This window comes from Aplidium turbinatum, chromosome 15 (genome assembly GCF_918807975.1).
Source record: "Aplidium turbinatum chromosome 15, kaAplTurb1.1, whole genome shotgun sequence".
NCBI classification, from domain to species: Eukaryota; Metazoa; Chordata; class Ascidiacea; order Aplousobranchia; family Polyclinidae; genus Aplidium; species Aplidium turbinatum.
The window spans coordinates 7,621,471-7,639,352 of record NC_137486.1 but is presented as its reverse complement, the minus strand read 5'-3'; the positions used below and the strand labels follow the sequence as shown (position 1 = coordinate 7,639,352).

At 37.9% G+C, this 17,882-nt stretch overlaps 1 protein-coding gene across 1 annotated transcript in view; it reads right to left on the bottom strand.

The window, feature by feature from the left end:
- The window catches only part of LOC145783914 (uncharacterized), a 43,178-nt gene that overhangs the window by 23,765 nt on the left and 1,531 nt on the right, over positions 1-17,882 (bottom strand). The window contains exons 2-13 of the mRNA XM_082595676.1: positions 15,060-15,187; positions 10,623-10,811; positions 9,666-9,812; positions 9,043-9,206; positions 5,764-5,875; positions 5,330-5,454; positions 3,658-3,731; positions 2,938-3,130; positions 2,260-2,364; positions 1,843-1,975; positions 1,234-1,538; positions 880-995 (exon numbers count right to left, since the gene is read on the bottom strand). Of these exons, the coding sequence (XP_082451802.1) occupies positions 880-995; positions 1,234-1,538; positions 1,843-1,975; positions 2,260-2,364; positions 2,938-3,130; positions 3,658-3,731; positions 5,330-5,454; positions 5,764-5,875; positions 9,043-9,206; positions 9,666-9,812; positions 10,623-10,811; positions 15,060-15,187 (1,791 nt within the window). The remainder of the gene's footprint in view (positions 1-879; positions 996-1,233; positions 1,539-1,842; positions 1,976-2,259; positions 2,365-2,937; positions 3,131-3,657; positions 3,732-5,329; positions 5,455-5,763; positions 5,876-9,042; positions 9,207-9,665; positions 9,813-10,622; positions 10,812-15,059; positions 15,188-17,882) is intronic.

Here is a 17,882-nt window from a genome sequence, read left to right as displayed (position 1 = left end):
CATGGCAGATTGGATTCCACAACTCATTATCTGCCCACACGCGGTCATTGTTATCCGCCATGTGACAAAGGGTTTGACATTATAGAGAGAATGAAGAGAAAGCGCCACCATGTCCAGCTTTACACCGGCTGGAACGACATGATCTGTGAGCGCTTTCAGCTGACCGTTATGAAAGGAAGTGATATAAAAGACTGTGAATTTTTTTAAAAAAGTTACAAGATTAAAGCTAAATGACCAGAAAATCACCCAGTTTAAAATCCTCAGATACATCCAACAACAAGCTGCAGAGATGAATGTCCTGTTGGAGCAAAGTTTTCGGCTTTTAAAGCCAACGTACGCTCTGGTTGAGCACTCCACTGATCTCCTCTACACAGGCCCAGTGCTACATAATTCCTCAGAAAGTGAAAGACGTTCAATCACTGGTACTATATTTTGGAGAAGAAGCAAAATAGTATATGACAGCCTTGAATGCACACAAGCCCCATGGTGGACCCGAAGAAGACTCTTGACTATGAAGAGTAAATATTTGATTTTGAAACGTCTTGAACCTTGCTGCATTATTGTTTTGCCTTGCTTTTTGTATTGTAATCAATCTTTTCGTGCTATGCGCCTATTTTCTTATTAATAAAACCATTTACAAAGAGTTCGCAGCACATGCATTCCCGTTGAGTTGTAAAGGGCCCAATTTTCGGGGATTAACTTGCCCATAGTTTCTCCGCAGCATCACCACCCAGTGAAATTTTCAAGTATAATACTTCTTATCAGTATATCTCAGCATATAATCACTATCGAAGTTCCACCACGAAAACAACTTCGTGGATTGTGGAAGTTGGGCCCTCCTTGAATTCACGTATTCATTTGTTTCTAGCGGTTGGGCACCTTTTTCTGCTGCACGGGATTTTGTCGCGCGGGCATCATGGAGCCATCCTGCGGCTTCAGCAGCTGGGTCAACATCGGATGATGGGCTTCTTTTTTGGTATGATCACCAGAGATCTCTGATCAATTCATGAAGAAACTTAATGTTATTTTGAAGAGACTTGATGCAGACATGTTTGGAGCAATAGATTAGATACCCCATACAGCAAAATGACAGATTTTGCCGTGTCTAGGATAGAGCCGTGACCTTAAAATAGTTTGACACATTGCACTTTTACTCGTTAGTCAAAATTCATTCTACAGTAGAAACCAAAAAAACAAGATCTTATGCGTGCACTCTGCACACACATAGCTTACCTTTTTCTTGGCTGTTGGTTGCTGCTAGGAACACTTTCATGGACGAGATTGCAGAGTTGGCAGTCACTTGTTCCTGTTGGGCTGCTCTGTTAACCGGTTTCATCTGGTTTGCCCCGGTCTGTCTAGCAAGATTTTGATTGACAGGCTTACCTTGGTTATGTAAAGCCGGTTTGGGATGGTTAATACTGGTTTGTTTCTTGTATGTGGCGGTCGTAGCTGGATGTTGGTGAAAGGTAGAATGGCGGAAAACTCGACTCCGGTCCGGTTCTTTACGTGGGTTCCTCTTTGTTTGGATAACTAAATTTCTATAACAGAAAGATAAACTACCGGTTAACACATGAGTTATATGCATGCATGGTAAACATTTGATTTCAAGTCAAAAAGTTACTTCTTCGGTAAATAAAATACAACTGTTATGGGTACCCTTAAGAAAGCTACAAGTAATAGTATATTGAAAAAATGAACGAGTCATGGACTGTATGGAAATATGAAAACTTTTCACTGCAATGACAAGTACCCACAATAATTCAGGTATCTAAATTGCATAAACATCACTTTGTTTACGATGAAAACCTCATCAGAAGCGCTAACGTCCACCTAGATACCTACCTCATCATCAGTGAGAGAGAAAAAGATTTTTGCAAGATTGTCGTCACATATTTGTCGCTGCACAGACATGGATCTCCTCTGCCAGTGAACAGCTGGCAGGAAAGGAATCCTTCGCTGGAGAAGTGAATTTCACCTGAAATATTTAAGAAAATGGCGAGGACAGAACAAAGAAAGATAGTGAAACTATGAATGAATAAACTTTAAGCTTAACATGAAATGGAAGCGATGCTACTGCTGTAATACGTGAAAAAATGGCCGATATTATACCTGTCTTGTATAATCAACTCATACACGACTAAACGTACTACTGTCTTTGCTTGGGTAGCAAAATATAATGTTAGTACTCGAATTAGATCATAAACAAAGAGTCTAATTAATTAATATTGTCGCGGATGGCGGAAGATAGTTGAGACTCACCGAACACAGAGGAATTGGGGCAAAAAGGGTGCTCGAATGTTAGATTCAAAACAGTTAAATCTTTGTTTACGGACACATCAATAAACCACTCCTTGTATGATCTTCCTGCACAAAGATGTTGCCAGATTTTTTATAGTAAACTACAATTTAACAATCTTGGTAAAAAGGTGATTTTTTGAACCATACACAAATAAAACCTAACAACCAGACGGCATTTAACATAATATAATAACATGAGAATCAACTAAAAACTGCAAACGTTTTCGGCCATAATCAATACTCATGTTAGCCTTTTTCAAGTAACCAGCTGACTGTAGTAAATTACAATTGTACTACACAAACATAACGATTGGTGATTATTCACCATCACAAAGGGTGGGGCTATGTTAAACTCGCCTGTTACGGCGAAAATGAAATAGAACAGTGGAGAATGCGCAAAATGCCACCAATCAACATAATCAGTGTTCTCTCTAAGAAAATTTTACACTGCGCATTATGATTCTAAGACTCGAATAATTTTTTATTTAATTTTAAGTTTATAGCGATCCAAGTACGCAAGAGTAAAATTTCACTGCGCAAATGATCCATTGACCAGTGTTACTTCGCAATTGTGAAGTTGTGCATCTTAGAGAAATGTAGTATTCTACTGGCAGGAATAGCAGGCGTAAATTAACCTACTTGGGTGGGTGTCATCAATCTTCTTTGGACGAATGCAGCTCGAAAAAATGGTGTTCAAGTAGGCTTGCTTCCGCAACAAATTCAAGATGGCTAGCAAGTGGCTAGGGTGTGTGAATAATATCTCTTTGACTAATCCAGCCTTGAAATGCTTCAGATCAAGACTATACATGTGTTTTTGCCCGTCAAAGATAACCTGTTATGTTAAAGGAGTTCAATGTAATATAAACAAAAAATGTAAGTTGTAAGTTTTCAAGACAACAGACCAATGGTTTTTCAAATCCATTTGACGTACGTAAAACGTTAAATTAATGTAAAAAATGACTGATTTTCTGGTTGAGTTAATCCCATACGCTAAGCCTTGCTTCAGAAATGACAAGTGAAAACAGAAATTCATGATGAACATTTCTATCACAGATACAACCACACAACGTTGAACTTTTTAGTTTCATCAGTTATCAAACAACAAAAGGGTCACTAATCAAAGTGAATATTAAACTAACTAGTATTAAGCTCATTGTTTACAGACGTTGAATCAATGCAAAAAAAAATGGGATGGGAAGGTTATATCAACAAACAGTAACGTATAACTGGCGTAATAAATAATACATCAGTTTTTAGAAGTTCACAACAAAGGAATCCCGAAATCAGGATATCAGATACTGTAGATGCAATACAACCAGTTGAAGGAAGGGTATAAAAACTCAAATTCATTCTCCTTACCTCTAAAACTTCGTCTTCGTTTTGTAACAGAGATAAATATGGCTGAAGATTGCTGTCTTTGAATACGGACATGCCTGAGAACAACAGTTTGTGAATGATGCCTGCTTTTTCGGAGATGTTTCCAAACAATTTGGATAAAACTGCATGTCATATAAAAGCAATACACAAGAAAAGGAACGATGATGAATAGCGCCTAACAGCAGGCCTCGAAATTCCGGCGGTCATGACCTCCGGAATGACCTTGAATGTCTGCCGAAGCCGACTCATTGGTCGGTCATAAATGACTGCCGCAAAATTCTTGACAAAAATAGAGCTAATGCAGCAAAAATATATTTTAAATGTGAATTGTTACAATTGTTTGTTTAACGCGAACAAATACGGAGCTGAAACAATAATAGTACAGGCAATTGCTTTAAAGATCACATTAGAGTGGCGTGGTTAACGAGCTGATGGCAAAAGTAGCCATTTTCACATCATTTCAACGCCTTGCAATGTTGCCTTGAAATAAAGTTATCTGAACTTTTCGGCAGGATATGTATTCTAATTTTAACAATGAGAATTAGTGCGTTACATTGATCGTTTGTTAAAAAGAAACGTCACAGAGAAGCAAGTCTCAGCTGGGTTGCGCACGTGCTTAGGCGAATGTGGCGACCTTATTCACGCTGATACTGATAGAAATAGAATTTCTGCACAGAAGGGAGGGTGTTAGACTAACACTATTGTGTTAGTTAGTTAACACTAACACTATTGAGGGCTAACACTATTGAGTCACTAATGCGCATTTGTCTGGACCGTCATGGTCTGGACGGTCCTGACATGGAGATTTACAACCCCGCGCCGGCAGTAATTGCTAGGCACAACGATTCTATAACGCGAAAACCACGGAATAAGTGACCGTAGTTGCTTTTGTAATAAGGAAAGTTGGATTGTTGTTTTCAATTGTGTTTATTGCGTCATTACACGACTGTCATTAACGCACTGATTTATTTGCAAGCAATCTGCTCCAGTATACTTCAGGGTCGGTTAATTAAGCCATCAACCATTGCAGATTTATTCTGTTGTAGAAAATCTTCTTCTACAAACACGACTACACAATACTGTAGTGTGATTTTGTGCAAAATATACATGTAAAAAATATGTCCGGTTGAGGTATTAAATGTCTGCTGAAAGGGCCAGTCCGGTAGGACATGCTTAACCGCCGGAAAAAAGTACAAATTTCGAGGCATGCCTAACAGCCATGCTTTGTAAACGAGATTTGCTTCAGTGCTTTGCATGCAAGTAGTTTGATAAAATGCAAAAGCAATAGCCTATCAACAAAATTATACAAAAAGCAGTCATGCAAATTGCATCGAAACTGTGTTGAAGCTAAACCAGAAGTTATTTTTGGTTCGAGGTGAGCTGGAACGTGACTCGGAGCTTGAACAGCAACTGGAAGATTTTAACTTGTACAGAGGTTATATATAAAACAAAGCTGTTCTTCTACCTGACACATTTAAACTTGATACCAACTATTTTACGGATTCAAGCGCAGAAGAGTTTGAAGAAATTGCTCTAGTCGAGCAATCAGGACCATTATGCTGAGGTAATGATTGTTCTCTGTATCTGTATCATTTCAATTTGTACCACTAACAAAAGACCAGTGCAGTGGCCAAAAATCATGATACAAACTTACCAGTTTCCTCTTCTATGTCGTCAGCTATGCTTTGCATCACAATGACAGGAGGTTTCAGTTTGAGAACAAAGCAAGCTGGCAAGTGGATAGAGTTGTGTTGGTTCACGTCAGAAAACCGAGGCTGCCTGAATAACAGTGAAAATATTGAGGCTTGTTTGTTGATTACGTTTCAAGAGAATACTAAAACAACTGATCACTGAACGTTTTTGGACATCTTTGCTGTGTGTTTACTTAAATTAACTGAAGCTTCTTTTTCAAATTATAAGCAAGAAAAACAAGCAATGTATGATGAACTTGTGACAGTACCAATTATTCTATGTGCCGAACAAATAGGTGTAGAAAGCCTAAACCAACTTAAAAGCGTTTTTATTGAATTGTTAGTGAAATATTGCAGTTTAATAAAAAAATCTTCTTTATCATATCCGTAACCATACCCGCTTCCTGAAATGGGATGATTGTTTGCGATGAGAGGGGCAATTGGAAGCTTGCAAGGAGAAGAATGCTTTTCTATCCGGACTTCTGCGTGGAGACCTTTCTCGTCGCTTACTGGGAGAAATGATGAAACCAAATTTTACAGCAGCGGTTTTCAAAATTTTTCGGATTACGACACATCAAAGAATTTCAGAATCTCGCGGCACATTGACTTACTACGTCAATGCTTTTTTAGTATATATTGGTTTTCACTCACTTTTTGATCCAAGCTGGTACGTTCAACAAACTATAGGCTACATGAGAGAAGTTCCCTACTTAAAGTTAGTTTTATTTTAGCCAATCTATAACTGTAAAAAAGTTTACTTTTCGGTAATGTAAAAAGTGTGCCTGCTCTTGTGCACAAATAGTCTTGATTCGGGGCTTGACATCGTTTGGAGTAGTCTGATTGTCAAGCGATTTACGTGGTTAATTCAATTATAACTGGCGGTCTACTGCAGCACGAAAGCGAACGCTTCAGTTTCTAAACTACTTTGACACACTGCAGCTTTGCGCTGTGGCTGCAACATTCAAACCAAGCTACACATTCGCAGCACACTTGTGATCCTCTCGCGGAACACCATTGTGCTGTAACACTAGGGTGGGCTGAAAAAAACTTTTTTTTTAAATTGAAAAAGTGGCCCCTCCAAAAAGTTGGCATATTGTCCAAAACCTTCTGTTTCACTAAAAATTTTCAGTTGCTCCCTCTAGCGGCCGAGCAACATCGCACTAAAGGTCGCGAAAAGGTCAAATTTTTGGAAAGTGCTCTAACTTTTTAGCCGATGGTCATAGAGAACTAAAACTGGTATCAAAAGAAGCAGAAGAAGCATGTTTCTATTTGTCTTAAGAGAACATTTTGCCATAAAATGTCTAAAAATGAAGTTATTTTCAAAAAACTTTATTTTGAGGCATTATCTATAGTTAACCAGTACAGATTGTCAAAATGGGCAAGGGTTCCATAAGCATACAAAAGTGAAAAGAATCATAGGATCTTGACCAGCCATAGTAATCAGGTAACCACTATCAAATTTGACAATATTTTAAGGTTGCAACAAGATTTTTCAATAGCTCTCTCTAGTGTTGAAGTAACAAAACAATGAAAATTATAGAAGTGAAAAAAAATGGAAATGTGAAGTTTTATGAAATTCTACTGACTTTTTACAAGTTGTCATAGAGAGTTAAATATAATTATGTAATTTTAATGACCTGCTTAAGCCTAATGCTGCGAGTTCGCTGTGGTAATAATGGATTGCACTAGGTTTCAGGACACAGTTCCCTAGTCATGTGCTTGAACGAATGGTGGTTGAAGTCAGTGATTCGTTCTTTTATGCGGCTCTTTTGTTTGGCTTGAGGCTGCTGGCTGTTGATTTTTTGTGTTATTAGGTTTCTGAGTTTGTAAATTTCACAACAATAACGCCTAACAACACAGAAACTTAAAGTAATACGTAATAAAACGCATGTAATTGACAAAAACAAGCTTAGACGAGAACGACATATTAATATCGAGAACAAATTCGACAATACCAAGCAAAATTTTTGAAATTAATTGAAATGAATTAATTGAAATTGAATTTTTGAAATTAATATTTTTGTTCATCTTGATGGAAACTCAAGAAGCCCAGATTCTTTTTCTGGACCAATTGGTAAACAGTTAGACTCTAGTGTGTCCAAATGGCCAGTAGTTGCTGTCAAATCTATTCCCAACTCACACTCTCCACTTTCCAAGTGTGAGTTGGGAATAGATTTGACAGCAAGTCTAACTGTTTATCAATTTATTGGTCCAGAAAAAGAATCTGGGCTTCTTGAGTTTCCATCAAGATGAACAAAAATATGACGTAGTCTAAGTTCATTTGTGTGTAGTAGACAAACTACCCATTTTAGGCCTTTGAAGTTCTACTTCCAGCATCCTTATGCACCCCAAGTTAACACCAGTCATATTAGCTATACAATCGGTGTCCTTGATGGTATTGTAGATGCATTTAGCAATCGTTCTTCCTCTTCCATCTTCAGAAGCAAAATGGGTTAGATAGTATTCCCCAGGTTCTCCGACTATCACATGAGGTTCTTCCAAGGAGGGTGACTGATATGATTTTCAAGTTGTATTATATTGTTGTAAGGGTAGCATCTTTCCGTCCATCAACATATTATTATACACCATCAATTAATTTCAAAAATTTTGTTTGGTCTTGTCGAATTTGTTCTCGATATTTATGTCGTTCTCGTCTAAGCTTGTTTTTGTCAATTACATGCGTTTTGTTACGTATTACTTTAAGTTTCTGTGTTGTTAGGTGTTATTGTTGTGAAATTTACAAACTCAGAAACCTAATAACACAAAAAATCAACAGCCAGCAGCCTCAAGCCAAACAAAAGAGCCGCATAAAAGAACGAATCACTGACTTCAACCACCATTCGTTCAAGCACATGACTAGGGAACTGTGTCCTGAAACCTAGTGCAATCCATTATTACCACAGCGAACTCGCAGCATTAGGCTAAAACAGGTCATTAAAATTACATAATTATATTTAACTCTCTATGACAACTTGTAAAAAGTCAGTAGAATTTCATAAAACTTCACATTTCCAGGTTTTGGACAATTTGCCAACTTTTTGGAGGGGCCACTTTTTCAATTTCAAAAAAAAGTTTTTTTCAGCCCACCCTACTGTGGCACACACTCTAAAAAATTCTGTTTCAGAAGACCATCAATCCATCATAGAGAATAAGAGCAGAATAAGGTGAACAAATATAGTTGTTAATTCAACTTCTTCTGGGTTTGAAAAAGTAGGAAAGATTAGCAGGGCCAGGCTAGATGGGGATGGAATAAAATATCGCAGGAAAAAATATACTGTAGTTGAAAGTTTGGATGAAAAAGAGGGAACTAAAAGGAAAACAAAAACGTTACAGAAAACTCGGAGATGATGAGGATCAGCGAGGAGGAAAATTTCAACAAAGTGGAGGATCACCATCAGCATCTGTGGCATCACCAGAAGTGGGAGAAATAAAAAATAGACAACAGGTTCAGGGAATAAAGAACAGGAAGATATGGTAGGTAGGTTGCAGTAATAGACTCTTCATGAAGTAATTTGTTACAAAACATATATAACTACGGTATGAAATCATGAGGGATTTTATTTCAGTCGGGAGATTCTCCTCTCACAAAATCAGAGAGAAGCGCACAGCCGCACAAGTCTCAACATTTTTCGGAAACCAAAAGCAGGTAACACAATTCTGATGCTATTCAACTCACACTGGTCAAATACTTTGGTGAAATCATCAGCATTTCCATCCAACACGTCATATGGGGTAAGATAGTAACTGAGGCGGCAGCTACGGCCAGTCACATGCGGCGCTAGTAGCCCAACTAATCCATGTAGAACGGTGTTAACACTATCCGAGTCTTTATGGGTGTCCCTGCATAAACAACAAACTTATTAACGAAACGACAAAACCTTACCTGTCTTAAATAACTGTAAACACGAGCACAGAAAAAAAACGCAAGCAATTATTACACTGCAACAATGCCACTTATTTTTCAGCTAGTGGGTGTTACATTACATGAGGTGAAACTCCAGGTACTGTTGCATACAGACGAAGACTTCGACCAAGTGCAGACTCTTGTTAATAAGCAAGTCAGTATTCCAAGTAAAGGGCACAATGCAGCTCAGTGATGATGTACGCCGGGTAACTCAATGACACTTACGGGTCTGCTACTATTCGGTGAGTCCGATTCGGTGAGTTCCTAACCTCTAACCCCTAACCCTAAAACGGCAATGATAATTAGGCTACGGTACCCGATAATTTAAAAAAAAAATTGAAAAAATCACCGAATAGAGATCGGACTCACCGAAACGGGCCATTCCGGACACTTACATGTACAACTGATTCATCTTCTTGATGTCGACTTCTAGAGATTGCAATGCCATGTAAACCCGAGTTTTTGTTTGGCGATCCATTGTCCCTGGATACATGTCAATAAGACCTTTCAAGTGTTTTGAAAGAGCCAAAAAGCGTCCATTTCTGTAAAACCATTTGGGTTAAAAACGTTGCATGCAGTACAAACGGTCTGCTCTTATTCGGAGAATCCGATTCGGAAAAATCTCAATTTGGAGACAGCCTTTTTCGGAGATTTCTAAAATCTCACAGCAACACCTGCTTATTCAAAGGAAATAGCTGATAAAAAATGTTATCCAAATAAACTCTCAACAAAAAAGTCTCAACTAAAGTCTCAGTGAAAAAAATATAACAGTTGTCAAACGAAATTTTGTGATTAACAATAGTGGTTAACCATTATAACCAAATGAAGTCTCAGCAAAAATATCTCAACTAAAGTTGCTAGTTATCGCTATATAGCCTATACCCACAAGATATCAGCTAATTTACATCTACCTCATTGAAACAATAACTTCCTTGTTTGCATCGGTATGAGAAGGCAAACACAAAAACCGCCTATCCGAGTGATCCCTATAAATTCTTTAAAAATAAACAAAAGCCGTCGCTGGATTTAAGAAGTCACCGAATCGGTTTTCTCCGAGAAATGCTGACTCCGAATTGGGATTTCTCCAAATCGGCCTCTCCGAAACGGGCCTTTCCGCACAGCAGTACAAAGTAAAGATTTGGCATAAAACATCACTAGACATATCTCTCGCCAAATCAAAGTTACTCAGCATACTCGGTATGTAGAATGATTAGAATGATTATTTATAGTATGATTAAAGAGAGCTTATGCAATTACTTTTAGATTTACTTCATGTATTGATGGAACTTTTGAAATTGAATAAAAATATGTAAATATGCAAATATACAAACTAAAAAGCATTTGTTTTTAACCTGATGATTTCCACCAATTCCGGACAACTTCGTACTTGATCTGAATGGTTTACTTTTACATCAAGCACAGCTGGGCCATTAAAATGATTTCCATCTAGAACAATTTCAATGTCGAACATATCGCCTACTATTTGGTATGAAGTTTCAGGACCTATTGAATCTTTGTCCAGTTGAACTTTGAACCGAAGTCTGAAACATAGCCGCAGTAAGAAAAGCAGGCTAATGTAGTAACAGTCTGTAAGAAACGCATTCATTAACTACTTCCAGTGTCTGCCCAATACGTGTTCACACTGTTCAGCAGACACGATACAGATGATACTCACTAGATGTTTATGATTATTCATATTATATATTTTATAAGCAGACTCTATCTTCACTGCAAGAACAGCAATTAACCCTGCCCTATTACAACTGAACAAACCAGTACAACATCAATATGTGAAAACAGAAACAACAAAACCGGTTAATACTTCATGGGATCAGGGTTAAGTGCAGAAATAACCAGCTACATTTTTTAGATTAGACATTTAGATGTGAAGAACTAAGAAAAAGAAGGGTGGATATATGTGGCCTAGAGGAAGTAAGATGGAGGGGACAGTCAGCGCGGTTTTTAGGTGCCAATGGGAGGAGATATAAGTTATGGTGGTCAGGAAATAACACAGGAATCGGTGGTGTTGGTTTCTTGGTAAAAGAGGAATTATGTGAGAAAGTAATAGAAGTTAGAAGAAGGAGTGACAGAGTGATGACAATGGTACTTGCTTTTGAAGAGGAGGTAGTGAGGCTAATCTGTGCATTTGCACATCAAAGTGGTAGGGATTACTTAGAAAAGGAAAGCTTTTATGATGTTTTGGCAGAGGAATGGGATTTACGGAGTTCAAAAGAGTTGGTGTTTGGATTAGGAGATTTTAATGGGCATGTTGGAAAACAAGCAAATGGGTTCGAGGGCATTCATGGAGGGTATGGTTTTGGGGAGAGAAACATGGAAGGAAGAATGCTACTTGAATTTTGTGATGAAAGGAAACTTTGTATTACCAACACATGGTTTAAAAAGAAAGAGAAAAGGAAGGTGACTTACAGCTCAGGAGGACATGAGTCGGAAATTGATTTTATTGTGGTTGGGCAGGAACAGAGAAAGTACTTGAAGAATGTGAAAGTAATTCCGTGGGAGTTGCAGCATAGACTAGTAGTAGGAGACTTAAATATGAAAAAAGTGAAGAAAATTGTGAAGAAAGAACGAGTTTTTGTGAGAAATGTGTGGAAACTGGAGGAAAAAGAAACGAGAATTAAGTTTGTGAAAAGAGCAAAAGAGCTGGTAAACATGAGTGCGCAGGACTTGTGGGCTTCATTTAAGAAAGGTGTCCTAGCAGCATGTGAAGTATGTGGGAAAAAGAAAGTGAGGAGGGATCGTGGAGACACATGGTGGTGGGATGAGGAGGTGAAGCATGCGATTTCACAGAAAAGAGATGCAGTGGCGCAAAAATGGGTCAGAAGAGAATAAAAAGAAGTATAAGAGTATGAAAAAGAAGGCAAAGAGGGTTGTTGCAAGAGCTATGAAGAATGGTGCTGAGGAGGAACTTAATAAAATGGGGGAAAGCCAAAACAAAGCATTCAGACTCATAAAGCAAATGAAAAAGGATGGGAAAGATATTGTAGGGGGAAGATGTATAAGGAGTGGAGATGGGAAGTTGCATTTCAGCCCGGAAAGCAGAGGAGAAGTGTGGAAGGAACATATGGAAAATGTTATGAATAAGGAGAATGTATGGGATCATATGACAGAGGTTGATCTGGTGGAGGGTCCAGTGGGAAAGGTTACTCTAGATGAAGTGGTGGAGGCAATGGGACAAATGAAACTGCATAAAGCAGCTGGTCCATCAGAAGTGAGCGTAGAGATGATAAAAGCAAGTGGAGAGTTGGGAATTGAAGTAGGCTAATGCTACAACTTAGCCAAAGGGTATTAGATGGAGAGGGAATGCCGGAGGAGTGGAAGCATAGTATTGTTGTTCCAAGAGAAAAGGGGATGTGAGAAGTTGCAGTGCATATAGAGGTGTAAAACTACTAGAGCATGGAATGAAAATTGTGGAGCGAATACTAGAAAAGAGGTTGAGAACATTGGTGAAATTAAATGATATCCAGTTTGGATTTATGCCAGGAAAAGGTACAGTGGATGCTCTGTTTATATTGACAAGAATGCAGGTGGAATACCGAGAGAAGCAGAGAAAACTATATATGTGTTTCGTCGACTTGGAAAAGACATTTAACAGAGTACCAAGGAAAGTGATGGAATGGGCAATGAGGAAAAGAGGTATACCGGAGGTATTAGTGAGAGCTGTGATGTCTATGTATGAGAATGCAAGAACAAAAGTGAGAGTTGGATCAAATTATTCAAACGAGTTTTCTGTGAAGGTTGGTGTACACCAGGGATCAGTTTTGTCGGGTCTGCTACTATTCGGTGAGTCCGATTCGGTGAGTCCGATTCGGTGAGTCTGATTCGGTGAGTTCCTAACCTCTAACCCTAACTCCTAACCCCTAACCTAAAACGGCAATGATAATTAGGCCACGGTACCCGATAATTAAAAAAAAAATTGAAAAAATCCGACGTTAAGGGATCGGACTCACCGAATCGGGCCATTCCGAGTTTTGTCACCTCTGATATTTGCTATTGTGGTTGACGTTGTAACTGAAGGAGTGAGGGAGGGCTTATTGAGTGAAATTTTGTATGCACACGACCTGGTCTTGACAAGTAATAGTATGGAGGGAATGGAGAGAAAGTTTGAGAAATGGAAAGAAGCATTTGAAACCAAGGGTATGAAGGTGAATCTTGAAAAAACAAAAGTGATGGTGAGTGGAGCAGAAGGAACAGTTGTTGAGAGCAAAGTAGATCCCTGTGGAATATGTGGCAAGAAAGTGATGAGAAATTCAATGCAATGCAAGGAATGTGGAAAGTGGGTACATGCAAGATGTGCTAATGTCAAGAGAGCTGCAACAAGATTGGCGAAGTGTTTTGTTTGTGGGAAATGCAGTAAAGGAAGGAATGAAGTGGAAGGCCATGATGATGAGTTCTGCCATGGCATCGAAACAGTGACAGACTTCTGTTATCTGGGTGATCGGATAAATGGAAGTGGTGGATGTGAAGCAGCGGTGACAACAAGGGCAAGATTGGGCTGGGCAAAGTTCAGGGAATGTGGGGAAATGTTGTATGGCAGAAAATTTTCACTAAGGATGAAAGGAAAAGTATATCGGAGCTGTGTGCGGCCTGCAATGCTATATGGTAGCGAGACATGGGTATTGAGAGAGAGTGAACTGGCAATCCTGAGAAGAACGGAAAGGTCAATGGTGAGAGCAATGTGTGGGGTGAAAACGAGAAAGGAAAAAAGGACTGAGGAATTGTTGGATATGCTAGAGATGAGAGAGACCATAGACGAACTGGCAAGGGAAAATGAAGTAAGATGGTATGGACATGTGATAAGGAGGGAGGAAGGAAGTTTTCTTAGAAAGGCACTAGATCTAAAGGTGGATGGGAAGAGGAAACGCGGTCGTCCAAGAAGAACGTGGAAGCAACAAGTGAAGGATGAGTTTAAAAAAGTCGGACTGAAGGAGGAAGATGCAAGGGACAGGGTGAAATGGAGAAAAGGGATTAAGACAATTGCTGCGCGGAAACAATCGGCCACCCCCACTAGTGGGGAACAAACCGACGATGGATTGTGATGATGATGATTTAGCATTATCCATCGTACATATGCAATTATGCATTAAAAATTAAAATGACAAAAATATAACATAAAAATGAAATGTTTTTGTTAAGTAAATCCAGTGATATCATACCCTGTCCTGTGTGCAAGCAGTGTATCGTTTGTATTATAGCAATCTATATACACAGGCCTTGACAATGTGCAAACTGGAGGCATGACTGCAAGTGCAGGGCAATCTAATTTTGATTTTAAAATCTAAGCTTAATTTACTTTATATTTCTTTGAAATGATAGTTTTGAGAATTCAAATTGCCATAAAGTACCGGTATATATACAATTATACATATACAGTATATGATCACTGAAACTCAAAACACAGCAAAACTCTTGTAATTACGAAAAAAAATGACAAATTTCTCCCAGTTACTAGTGTTCTTAGACGTTTTTTGGATTTCCAGCACAAGTGCCAAAATCTACTTCGTTATTTGAATGGTAGCAACAGTGCAGAAGTAAAGTAAAATCACACAAACTACACACAAAGAATATATGTATCAATTAATACTCAAATTTTCAACTTATAATAGCGAGTTAACTACAAACAGATCGGCCTTCAGTCAAATTTTAAGCTGCACGCTGTCATGGCCTGTGTATAAAGGTCACCATGGTTTGTATCTATCTTACAACAATATAATACCATTAACACTGCCCATAGCAATAAATAATATATCAAGTGAATACTGTTCGCATACCCATTAGTTCTCGCTACAGAACGTAGTCTATCCAACGTATCCCTTAAACATTGAATGTCGCTCATATTCATAAGGACTTTATCCATGCATGAACACAGCATGGAGCGAGCCTTTGAATCAGATGCAATCTGTAACGAATTTCAATGAACTTACAAATCGGCAATTCCAAATGTAACTAATGGGACATTTTGACTAAATACGTATTATATTGAAAAAATACTAGATAAGATAGAAAAAAAAGTGGGGTAAGTTATTAGTGACTACTAACTAAAGCCTAAAATTTGCACCACTAGAGAAATTCATACTTTTTTTTATGATTTTTTGAAAAATTGGTGGTGGCTAACAGGACATAGGACAAATCAGAAATCATCAAAATTACACATGGTAAAATCATGTTCAAAAGTCTACTACTTGTCTGCATGAATTCTGTTGAATTGCTAGTATTGTGTCACAGCCAAAATATCAAAATGTCATCGTATGTTCAATTTGAAATACTGTATCAAGTACAGTAGTATGTCAGTGGCTGCTTCATAAATGAAGCATATCATCATGACCAACAGGACATGGCATTTGTAACTAACGGGACATCTGTATTTCTTTAATATTTTTATGCTGTTCTCTTGTATTATACCAAAGACAGGCAAGACACAACAATACCACAGGGTTGAGCATTACAACAGTATTATATATATATTTTTTACATATTTACAAAATAGTTTAACATTCAAACGTTTTCGGCTTAACCTAAGCCCTCATCAGGAATCTGAAAATATTAATAAAATGCAATAAATTTCAACTTCTTGAAGGTAACTAGCTAACTAATTGTAAGCATCAAGAAATACGCAGCGGTTAAAAGCAATACAGTAGTGTGGAAAACAAACGGTTGTGCTGCAAAGTCGACAGTTGTGGAATAGACCTCCCCAGTCCCCAATCCCCAGACTTTCTTTTGTTTTCATCTATATTGTGACTTTTCTGCATGGGTTTTCAATGCTGATTTCAAAAATATGCATAAAATTTTTTTTTCGATTAACGTCTGGGAAGTTATTCGCTGTTGCTTAGCAACAACTTTTTATAAAAATTGCAAAAATCCCCTTTAAAACCCCTTTACTTTTAACCTAGTATGCTGATATCTAGATGATCTGAAAGCATTTCTTCTGCTGAAGATTTAAAAAAAAAAATTATTAAAATTGAACAATCGGTACCCGAGTTATGATCGTTTAATTAAGTACCCAGATTACGCAGTCACGCATGACTGATTTTTGTTAATTTATTGCCAAATGATACTAGAAAAATGGTGAAAGTTGCTGTCAAGGGGTTTTTGGGGATAAGGAGTTCAAAAAATATATTAAAAAGTGTCTCAGAGCAACAGAAAAAGGTTATTAAAAAATTGATATGAACAGTCATGCATGAATGATTTTGTCGCAGTCGCTTCAACAATTAGATAGGCCTACTATGCTTAGTGATCATAAACATTGGAATGCTGGCACTGCTTACCATTAATTTATGTTCAAAATGATGCTTTCACCCCTTCTCACCTATGAAAAAGTACCCACCTGCTATCAATAAGCTATGATGTGGAGATCAAATTCAGATAAAAAAGCATCATTTGGAACATATATTAATGGTAAACACTAAACAGTGTCAGCATTCTAATGTTTTGATCACTAAGCATAGTAGGCCTATCTAATTGTTTTCACTGTTTTCATGATAAATCGTTGAATTTTCTCTGACCTACATTACGGACTTGAGATTATTTGCCAAAAATGACCAAAATGTTACATTTTAAAGACATATATCAAATTTATAGTGAAGGAGTTTGATAATCAAAGATTTTATTTCATGAAATGAAAGAATAAATGTATGTGTTTGTCTGGTATATAGTCAAGTGGGGTAAAAAAAAAATAGTGGGGTTATTGGGGTAAAAAAAAACACTTACCATCTCACATCTAAAATGAGTAGATATTCACTCAACTTTTTTAGTGTCTGTTTAAGTGGTCTTTGGAGATTACTTTGAGGCAGGGGCGGGCAACATCTCCAGTAGGCGGGCCAGATATGGGAAAATGAAGTACTTGGCGGGCCGGATTCACGAATTGCTACATTAATCGCGTATTTATCTACTTAGACAAGAAATAAATCGTATGTAATGTAAACTTGAAGTTTAAAGCATAGAGATCAAAAACAGTATTTAATGAATTTATCAACAATTAGCGTAATGTTCTTAAATAGCTGCTGAAGTTAGTGAGACATCTGTGGTCGATTTCAGTAACACTTTCATTGCAAAGCAAACATAAGGCCTACTGCTTACGTTTCTTGGCAAAATCAATGGGAAAATATTTATTGTAAATTCATAATCTAATTTTAACTGAAAACAAAGAATCTAAAAACACAAAGAACTGAAGAATAATTAACAGTCACTATTATTTGCATACGTTCTCCGTATAATTATTACACTACTTAGCCAAATTTCAGTTTGATTTATTTTTCCGGCTTGAGGCGAGGTTTGAGACTGAAGGAGATTCTTACAAGAGACAAAGAAAAAGGATGGAAGGGCCCGTTTATGACGTAACATAATATGCTTGTCACTTGACTAAAAACCGAAAACAAAGAGTCAAAGAACACAAACGACTAAAGAATAACTAACAGTCAGTATTATTTGACGTAGTAAGCAAGTAGTGAGTGATTGCGTCAGAGTGTGGCCGCGGGCCACATTATCATGTAAAGAGAAGGAACTGTCTGCGGGCCGCTCAAAATCCCGTCGCGGGCCGGATCCGGCCCGCGGGCCGTATGTTGCCCGTCCCTGCTTTGAGGGGTAGAGGAAAAAGA